This window comes from Dermochelys coriacea, chromosome 5 (assembly GCF_009764565.3).
Source record: "Dermochelys coriacea isolate rDerCor1 chromosome 5, rDerCor1.pri.v4, whole genome shotgun sequence".
NCBI classification, from domain to species: domain Eukaryota; kingdom Metazoa; phylum Chordata; order Testudines; family Dermochelyidae; genus Dermochelys; species Dermochelys coriacea.
The window spans coordinates 64,303,813-64,314,402 of NC_050072.1; the positions used below are offsets into that span (position 1 = coordinate 64,303,813).

General features: G+C 45.4%; 1 protein-coding gene across 2 annotated transcripts in view; it reads right to left on the reverse strand.

The window, feature by feature from the left end:
* Positions 1-8,259, reverse strand: part of CHD1 (chromodomain helicase DNA binding protein 1) — an 82,872-nt gene extending 74,613 nt beyond the window's left edge. Inside the window, exons 1-3 of one of the 2 annotated variants that reach the window (XM_038401992.2) lie at positions 8,116-8,259; positions 6,956-7,018; positions 6,035-6,243 (exon numbers count right to left, since the gene is read on the reverse strand). In XM_038401992.2, coding sequence (XP_038257920.1) covers positions 6,035-6,087 — 53 coding nt within the window. In that variant the 5' untranslated portion in view covers positions 6,088-6,243; positions 6,956-7,018; positions 8,116-8,259. The remainder of the gene's footprint in view (positions 1-6,034; positions 6,244-6,955; positions 7,019-8,115) is intronic. The other variant, XM_038401994.2, reaches the window with a different exon arrangement.
* Positions 8,260-10,590: the final 2,331 nt, after the last annotated feature.

Below are 10,590 nucleotides of genomic sequence, written 5' to 3' on the forward strand. Positions count from 1 at the left end.
TAAATTTGTTAGTCTCTAAGGTGCCACAAGTACTCCTTTTCTTTTTGCGAATACAGACTAACACGGCTGCTACTCTGAAACCTGTTAAAAAAAGCAGTATCCTTAAGCCATATTCCTCTGAAGTTACCAATAAGAATGATCAACCTTAAACTTTTTCCAAAATAAGTATGACAGCATGAATAATTTCTGTACTGAGCATCTGTTGCTTTGCTCCTATGCAGAAACACTTACTCTGTTGATCCTCCCAATTCTGTTACCACTCTTAACCACATACTTCAAAAATTCCACAGCATTTCCATGTAAACCAATGAAACCCCCATGTGGCTCTCTTCTTGTGCTTCCCATCTCCCATCACCCCAACCCACTAAACTCTTCTATCTCCATGTGGCTCCTTGCCATCCATTTGCCACTCTGATCAGATTCACTGGCCTTCCGTATACAGAGAGGAGTATCGGCTCCCAAGATGGCCACAAGAAGTCCATGGCCCACAATTTACACCCGTTACATCAGAGGTGGGAAAACTATGGCCCGCGGGACTGTCCTGCTCGGGCCCTGGGTTCCCGGCCAGCGAGGCTAGCCCCCGGCTCCTCCCCTGCTGTCCCTCCTCCTGAGGGCAGGGCGGTGGCGTGGCTGTGAGCTCCTGCTGCTCTGAGGGGCATAGTAAGGGGGTGGGGAGGGGTTGGATAAGGGGCAGGAGGTCCCAGAGGGCGGACAGGGGGCGGTTAGATGGAGCGGAAGTTCAGGAGGGGCTGTCAGGGGAAGCAGGGGTTTGGATGGGAGTGTTGTCCTGGGTGGCGGTTAGGGGTGGGGGGCAGTTAGGGGACTAGGAGCAGAGGGGTTGGATAGGAGGTGTGGTCCTGGGGAGTGGTTAGGGGCAGGAGACAAGGAGCGGTGGGGGGGAGGAGTTGGATGGGTCGGGGGTTCAGAGGGGACAGTCGGGGCGGGAAGTGAGAGGGGGCGGATAGGCTGTTTGCGGAGGCACAGCCTTCCCTACCTGGCCCTCCATAAAGTTTTGCAACCCTGATGTGGCCCTCAGGCCAAAAAGTTTGCCCACCCCTGCGTTAGATAATGCCTACACAGGATTAAACTACCTGTATCAGAACAAATGCAGCTGAATACATTGTGCAATAGCTAAATTAAACTCCTAAACTAGCCAGTGATGCCAGTCCTTACTGAATCCAACACAATTAAACACAATTGGAAGGGCCAATTCTAGTTGTTTGAGATAAGCATTACCGCTACCACCATTACTAATACCTCAGAAGTGAAAAAACTCACTTTGTTTCAAACTTTTGTATCTCAAATACCCAGTCTGAGTTTTTCCAACCTAAAAAAAAAATAAATAAAAAACCCTCTGGCATCAGATGACATATGGGTAATTTCTCATTGATTTAGCTTTATTGTAGTGGAATGTAAAAACAAAAACAAAACAACTTGTGATAGGACACTTGAAACTTAGAGGCTCTTTGAACAGAGGTACTAATTCTCACCAACACACTTTAAACACTAAAGTTATATAAGCAACAGAGAAAGAATCTCCCCACTATGTGGAGGACTGTGGTGAAAGTCAACAGGGTCCATGAAGCCCATATGTTGCCCTTAGATTTATAGCATCTTCTTCCAGGGGTCTTTTTAAAATATTAAATCTTTTGATGAAAAGATGTCACAAACTGCTTTTACTTTCTGATTTGTGTTGGAATTCTACAGAAGGTCTTGTCCTAGTAACAGGTGTTTTGTTTCCCCCATTCCCCCAAAAAATGTGTTTCCAGTTTGGGTCAGGGGAATGGATTGGCTTTAAAGTAGAATTTAAGCAGGGCATCTCATTTAGCAGAATTAGTTCTCTGTTAGTAAGTGTATGTAATGTTCACATAGAGAGGGTTCAGGGACAACATTATCCAGGGTCACTTCTTGACTACTTGCAGGGAGAATGACACTTCTCTTTTCCCCCCCTCCCCATGCACTCTTCAATGCATCCCTGCCCTGTTCTACCTGAAGCACACAGTAAGAGCAGAAAAATGAAAACCAGATCACAGCAACCCTCTGTTCAACCCATTAGTGTTGCTACTATCCTTATGCAATTCAGGAGTAGGTAACGCAGTAATGAATTTCCCCAGTGGGGCTGCGCTAACTTGCTCACTAAGCTTTTCTTGACACTAACTAGCAGGCAATTGTAGCTGAGCCCCCATAAAGAGCTATTACTCCCCAAAGGAAAACTTTTTCAAGAACATCTGATTCAAACAATGTTTCTTTCCTTCTTTATAGCAAAGGCCATTTGCACAAAGACAGTATTATTGTTACTGAATTTATCTGCTCATGCTTCCTTCCTACTCAGAGGAACAACAATTTGTGACGCTACTGTTAACTGCTCTGGACACATTCCATAATCCTGTGAAACTGTCTTTACATACTGGAATAAGCAGAAATAAAAGAAGTCTCCATAACAATTATGGGATGACAAAACATTGGGATGACAAAAAGCAGGGTTAGATGATAGGATGTTTAGTCTTGTCCAACCTACAGCTTCCACCATTGCCAGCACCAGTGGTAAATTATAAGCACGAAGACTGCTACCATAGACAAGGTTCACATGCAATATTTGGCAAATGCTTGGACTATGAACATAAAAGTTGCATGTTTTTTTCACAAGTGGTAAAATAAAGTTTTCCTAACTGGCAGCTGCTATGGGTGAACAGGGATAGAAAAGCCAAATGATAAATTTAATCAGCCTCTGGATGGGGTGGAGACTGGACACAAAAGTAAGGGAGATCTGCACTCTTCATAAGCAAGATCCCCGCTTTCTTCCTTCCCCATCCTAACAGAGGGGAATGGAAGACAGCTAGAACTCCATTACCAGGCTGCTGCTGGAACAATCTTTGTGGGCTTCATATATGCAACAACTTCTTGCTAGGTTTCAGAGTAGCAGCCGTGTTAGTCTGTTTTCGCAAAAAGAAAAGGAGTACTTGTTAAGACTAGACTAGACTAGACGCGATAAATCGATCTCCACTGGATCAATCGCTGCCTGCGGATCCGGCAGGTAGCATACCCTTTGTGGTTTCTCTCCCCATTCCTTGTCTTTGAGTGCTTCCTCTGTCCTTTTCTCTGCATTTCCTTCCCTGCAGCAACTCCCAATTACCTACCCGGTGTGCTTCAGTCCTATTCCCACCACGATTCTATCCACTAAAATAATCTGTGGTTAAATAGTTAATGTTGACAGTGAAGTGTCATCATGAGGCTTTAATGCTGATCTTCTAGTCAGATTTAAAGGAACATGGGAGTTCATATCTCTGGGTTACGGGCGGAATGCAGATATCACTGCATTGGTTACATTTGGAAGCTTATCTCTGCAACAAGGAGGATTAGATGCCCTTTTAAAAAAGCTTAGATTCTGGAGACTCTGAAAAAAATTACAGTATAACAAAACTACATGGGTGGACCATACATTTAAGAACCCTTGTTTAGATTTTAGCTAGACAGTATTGGTAGAATTTACATTCAGTTCAGATTACCTTTACAACTAGCGCTCAGAACTTTTTTAAAATGAAAATGTATACTGTATCTATCATTCACAAAGGAAAGCTTCCTGCTTGCAACTTGCAAGTAAGCAGGTGGATTGTTTAAGCTCTATTAATGAATTATTAGGCTATATGGTTAATAAATAATACATTTAAACAAGCTGTGTTTAAATGCAGAGTGAAATTTGACTCCACAGTTAATAATCAAGCTGATTAAGTATATTAGAATTTCTGCTTGATATGCACTTTTAATCAGATTATTGGAAATACTTGTAACAGCTTATTTAATAGTAATATTTTAAATGTATGTTACCTTTTTTAAACAAGAAAGCACACATAGATTGCTATTCTATATACATTATGTAGCAGGTACAGTGTTTCAGTTTGATATGAGGCATCTCTCTTCTTACATTATCTTTAATTAGGGTGACTTGTGTTTCTTTTTAAGTAGGCAATGCAACCCCATACATTTGCAAAAACATTTGAGATGTTCCAGACAAGTTAACCACAGTTTTTGAATTTTGATTCACAACATTTTGAAATTCAGGAGGCCAAGCTTTGTTGACACTTTTTTTCCCGAGAAAGTGAAAATAAGCATAGCTCTGAACTTGTGCAACATTATGGTATTAAACTGCAGCTGAAATTCCACAGCCTTGCTGCTTCCAATAAAAGCAAGATAATTGTCTACTCATCAAGTAAACCTTCAGAAACATTAGAGTGAATCCTTATCATTATCAAGCACTAAAACAAAAATCTGAAACTTGTCATTTTAAATGCATATACATTATTAGTTCTAGGTATAACTGAAGTTCTCATTACACAGAGGCATGATGACATTTACTGTGTAAATACATTTTTGTATGTCTTGTCCCCTCCCATGTACAGCATGCATTATATTACTTTAATTAAATAGTAATCTTTCAATTTCCTATAGTCATACAAAGCTGTTGACACCACACCAAGCACATTTGTAGGATAACAAAATTTTAATTTCTGTCCATAGCGCTTAAACACATTACCCGGGAGGTTCTGTTAAATTGATTAGCTAAATAGTTAATATATACACACTGAAGCTTAAATGAGAACTAGTTAACATCCCATTGAAAAAAAGAGGTAGTTAATACCTCCTTTACAACTGTTTCAGTCTAAAGATGGTAAAAAAAAAAAAACACAATTTGGCTGAAATTCTCTGCAACCAAGCAAAAAATCTTTTAGATGGAAGTTGCATTTTCTACTATAGACATCGGAAATCCAGAGAGACCTTAAATTTACAAAATTCATAAAAATTATACGCACAACGTTTTATCTTTCCTACTGCAATTTATGAAAACCAAAAAATAGTCTTTAAGGTTCCATGAGGACTGTTTTGCTTGGTTTGAAAACAAGTTCTGTATTATACTAAATAAATTTCCCTATAGCAAGAGGAATGCCTTCTAAACCAGTGGTTGTCAAAGACAGTCCACTACTTGTTTAGGGAAAGCCCCATGGCAGGCCAGGCCGGTTTGTTTACCTGCCGCGTCCACAGGTTCGGCCGATCGTGGCTCCCACTGGCTGCGGTTCGCCGCTCCAAGCCAATGGGGGCTGCGGGAAGGGCAGCCAGCACATCCCTTAGCTCGTGCCGCTGTCTGCAGCCCCCATTGGCCTGGAGCAGCGAACCATGACCAGCGGGAGCTGCGATCAGCTGAACCTGTGGACGCGGCAGGTAAACAAACCAGCCCAGTCCACCAGGGGGCTTTCCCTGAACAAGCGGCAGACCAGCTTTGAGAACCATTGTTCTAAACAACTAAAAGCAATATACATTCTCACGCACCAAAACAAAGTTCGAGACTAGTAACTTCTAGATTACAGATTGTTAAATAACTCAAAACGCCAACGAATCAATGGCCATACTTGAGAAGATAATTTTGCTACTTGGTTATGTCACACTGGTGAAGGTTTTATAGCTCAGCAACTAAGGAAAACTACAGATTACGTAACAAAATCGAAGACCTACCTCCTGTTGTAGGTTAGGTTGGGCTTTTATACTGCACCCATCACCATGGTATCTGAGTGCATAGGTGGAATTTCCAATATCCGAGGTTTAATTTGATATTCTGAATAAATTTTTCCATCTTCAAATTTATTAGCCAAGACAAAAATTGGTTTTATAAACAGTAAAGGCTCTTCTCTTGGACCAACTATATTACCTAAATACTAATTTAACACACTAAAATAAATTTCCTTTACTAAGGTCTACAGTTGTTATGAAACAATGCTGACAGTTAATAAATAATGCCAAGCAAGCTGTTTTTTTCCAAATGCACATAGCGCAGGCTAAATACCAATAAACTGTATACTTATTATAAAACATGCATTAAGAAACCAAGCTGACGCATTATATAAGGATCGGAAGAGGACAGAATGAGACCTAAAAACTATGTTCTGCATCAATGACAAAGAGTTTCAGCTGTCCACAAAGTTATAAATTCAAGCTGTCTTCAAACAAGACAATATAGCAAAGACTTGAAACGATTAGTGCTTACCTTGATTCTCCACTACTGCTTCTTATGCTTTCCTCATCACTGTGCCCATTCATTGTAAATATTCAGAAGTTTAAAATGTAAGTCCACTCAGTCTTTGAGATGGATATTAAAAGTTCCCTTTATAGTCTTCCTTGTACTCCACGTGTTTTACAGCTGACTTGTTTGTTCAACTGTTCACCGAAGGGATTCAAGATCCTTTCCCAAATTACCTAAAACAGAGTTAGACATATAAAAGTGTTAAGAATATGATTTGAAATATTGCATGGTTCCATACAACCTCTAAAGGTGCTAAAGATAACTGACCTAACAAACTAACACTCCAAAGGATCAAATATGAAATCTACTTAATTAAAAAAAGTGAAAAGTAGTTTCTGGCGCTACCCAAAATTGCTGATAGTTTTGTAATCACACTTTCCTGTTTAAAGAACATTTCTCTTTCCCATTGCTCTGTGAAAGGCCCACACAAAGAACAGAGTATGACTGGCTATACAAAGGAACTATTAAACTGAAAGTCCTGTGACAAACACAAAGAACACAAACTGAAACTAAATAAAAGTATTTTTCTAATTTATAGTAAGTCAGAAGGTACTACCGGTCAACATTTTGGGACAGGCACTGTCATTTATTGTATGAATCAAGGGCTGAACAATGTGATGTAGACCTACTTGGCTTTTAAGCGCTACTGCATTATAAACTTTAAACAAGTACTGGGTAAAAAGACAAGTATTTTATTTCAATTGATGGAACAATAATCAGATCACTAAAGAAATACTATAAACACACTGTAAAAGCATTTCCAGGTTCAAGCATAACATTTTCTCTATCAACCAGCCTAACTGCCACACATTTAAAAAGTTATGCTTGTCAAGTGTTATCCAATAACAAACCTAACTCAAGATCAGTGGTCAGTATTTCACATACCACAATCATCAGAGCTGTGTGTGTATTCAAGTAGCCAAAGCGTCCGGGGTCACTGTAAGTGTCCTACAGCAGGAGTACAAGGATAAACCTCCTAACAAATCAGCGAATGAAGAGTGCCCCGAAGGCACTGAATGGTTGCGAATGAGACGAGGGTTTCAGACACAGCTCGCCCGTCCCTCCACCTCCTCGTTTGGCCACAGTGATCCGACTGAATCTCTCCTGCTTGGATTTCCTCGGGCTACTGCTACAGGCATCATCGTCTCTCATCCAGACCAGTACACAAAGGACATGGCGGAGAGTATGAGCCACCAAGGAGCCCGATAATCCTGCCCCAGTCACAAGCCCAACCCGACTGGGAATCAGGGACAAACAGGCCGCTCACAAGGGGCAAAGCGCGTCCGTGGGGCGGCCCGTCGCCGCAGCACTTCCAGGCGCTGTTGCGGTGGGAGCGCCCCTGTCGATAACAGCCCTGGGGGTCTAGTGGTTCAACAAAGCTGCCCGCTAGGGGGCCTGGCTAGCACCCGCTGCGGCGCGGGCTCCTCGGCCCTGCCATCCCTGCCACGCACCGGCAGCCCCATCCCAGTCATTCGGCCTTCAGCAGCTTCCACATTTACCCGCCCGGCCCCCGGTGGCCGCAGTTTCCTCTCCCCACCATGCACCTCCCCTGCTGTGCTGTGGGACCCCCTGGCTGTAATCCTCCAAACGCAGCGGCCTCTTACTTTCCCAACCACCCGCCCTCCAGGGGCGCCCAGGTCACAACCGCCCCGGCCTCCGCCCCCCTCCAGGCAATGGTCGGTCTCCCTCCCTTTCCGTGGACGCTTCCCGCTGCCGGCGCGGCCTGCACTGGCGCCGCTCTTGGCCACGGCTCCCCGGCCGACTCAGCCCCCGCACTGCACGCTCCTCACATCGCCAAGGCAGCCCGAGGGCCGCGCTCCCACCTCCCAGCCGGCTCCCCCACCAGCAGCCAGCGAGCCCAGCCCCCCGTCGCTCACAGCGAGCCCAGCTCCCTCGCGCTCATCACCCCCGCCCAGCCTGGAAGCGGTAAACAGGGCCCCACTCCCGGCTTCTTCCCACTCAGCCCCCGGCAGCCGCCGCGAGTCCAGCTCCAGACCTGCGAGAAACTAACGAGCCCCCCCGAGCCCGGGCAGGCCGCTTCCTACCTGCGCGTGTCTCGGCCGGGCCGGGCCTCCCCAGCGCCGCGCGGTCGGGACACGGCGTTATCCCAGTGGAGAGGAAAGTGCTGCCTGCAGCCCGGGCTCGGTGGCTACTCCGGCCGCCGCCGCCGGGCCTGGGCCGCTTCTCCCCCGCCGGCCGCACTGGGCCCCTCGCTGACCTACACGGCGGTCTGGCCCGTGGCGCTTCGCACAATGAAGCCCGAACCGGGAGGGGGGGAGAGAACCAGGGTGCGCGCTGCGCCGCTGCCGCCGCTGGTTAGGTCCTCCCGGCCGCCGCCATCACGCTACAGCCGCTCAGTACAGTCAAGTCTCCCCCTCCCTCGGCCCGATGGAAACCCCGGGCGTGATATCAGCCCGGCGCCCTGGGACAGTGTGAGCGGAGGGCGGAGCTAGGCGAGGGGGCAGGACTCAGCAGCCGGGAGAGCGAGCGGCGGGAGGAAGTTGGCGGCCTGACGGGGACCAAGGACTCTGCAGGGTGGCAAGGCGGCTGAGGGCCGGGAAGAAGGGCACAGGGCAGGGTGAAGTCAGGGGGCGTATTCACTGTTGGGCCTGCTACCTCCAGAGCACCAGCCGACCAGGGAAACACCGAGTGCTGCTGCCAGGAAAGGGAACCTTAAGGCTTGGCCTGTTGCAACGTACCCGCTTTAAGTCATTGTAATGTGCTCTGACTGTGAACCTCCCTTACTTTAAATATCATCGCTCAATTTTGCTTTTTACCAAGAACCTTAAAAACAAGCTTAAAATTGTTCGTATCCGTTTGTCCTCTTCCAGGTTGGCAAGTAACCTTACTAGAACAGGAAGGTGATTTGTTCCCACACCATTTCTGGGTTTATATGTGGGCTCTACCAAATTCAGGGCAGTGAAAAACGTGTCGCAGACCATGCAATCTGGTTTTCTGTGTGCTTTTATCCTACTATACAGATTTCGTGAAGGAGACCAGCATTTCTCAAATTGAGGGTCCTGGCCGAAAAAGGTGTTGCAGGGGGATCACAAAGTTATTTGGGGGTGGGGGGGAGCATGGTATTGCCACCCTTACTTCTGCGCTGCCTTTAGAGCTGGGCGGCCAGAGAGTGGAGCCCAGCTCTTCTCTAAGCCCAGCATGCTATGATATTGCCACCCTTACTTCTGCACTGCTGCTGGAGGGGCATTGCCTTCAGATTTGGGCACCCAGCCAACAGCCACCACTCTCCAGCTGCCCAGCTTTCAAGGCAGTGCTGCTGCTAACAGCAGCACAGAAGTAAGGGCAGCAGTACCGCAACTCCCCCTACAATAGCTTTGTGACCTCCCCACAACTGCTTTATGAGTCAGGACCCCTACAATTACATGAAATTTCAGATGTAAATAGCTGAAATCATGAAATTTACAATTTTTAAATCCTATGACCGTGAAATTGACCAAAATGAACTGTGAATTTGGTAGGGTCCTATTTATATGCATTAGAATAGAGGACAGTGCCATGCTCCTCTAACGGCATGGAAGCCTACATACATGACTTCCTATATAACACAGGCCAGAGAAATTCCCCAAAATAATTCCTAGAGCAAAATCTTTAAAAAAAAAAAATCCAATTTTAATTTAAAAATTGTCAGTGGGGGACAACCCACCACAACCCTCGGTAAACTGTTCCAGTTGTGAATTACTCTCACCGTTAATGCTTTATTTCCAGTCTGAATTTGTCTAGCTTCACTTCCCTTTCTCTGTTCAGCATCCCAGGATTTTATTAGCTCTTTTAGCTACAGCATCACATCGGAAGTTCATGTTTAGCTGATTATCCACCATGACCCCCCAATTTTTTTTTGGAGTCCCTGCTTGCCAGGATAGAATCCCCGCATGTTGGGATAATATACCAGTATACCTAGTGCAGACATAGCCCTTGTCTCTATTTACCTGCCATTTTGTACCCTCAAGAATTATATAGATTTATATTCTGAAATAATCCATCTTTCTGTTGTTACTTACCTGATGGTTGTTACTTACTGGGTCAGTGCCACAGGTGGCAGCAGCTATTAAAACCTTCATCACAAATGCTTAACGGCAAGGTTTCATTCACACTGTTGCCAGATTTTTAGTAACCAGAGGTATGAGTTTCTAACCTCTCCCTTCAAGGGTTGAGCAGGGTCAGAAGAATGTATTGTTTGCTCATCGACAGAAAGATAGCAAAAGGGAAGTATCGTGAAGTGGGTACTAGAAGAGAGTTGCCGGATTATTAGAATAACCGGAATGAAGAAGTTAGACAATATTTCCCTGCTTGTTGGGCTCTATTGGTCTGGAGAGCGGAAGTGCAGCACAGCCTGAGCCAGCAGCAACTAATGCCAAAAGAAACTTTCAGACTGAATATATGGAGTCAGATATTTGTCACGTACCTGATGGCTGCTGCCTCTCTGGAAGGGTAGGTGGTGGGCAATAGCAGGGAAGAAAAGGATAGGTGACAGGGCAGGAGAAGGTGGGTGATAGCTGGCT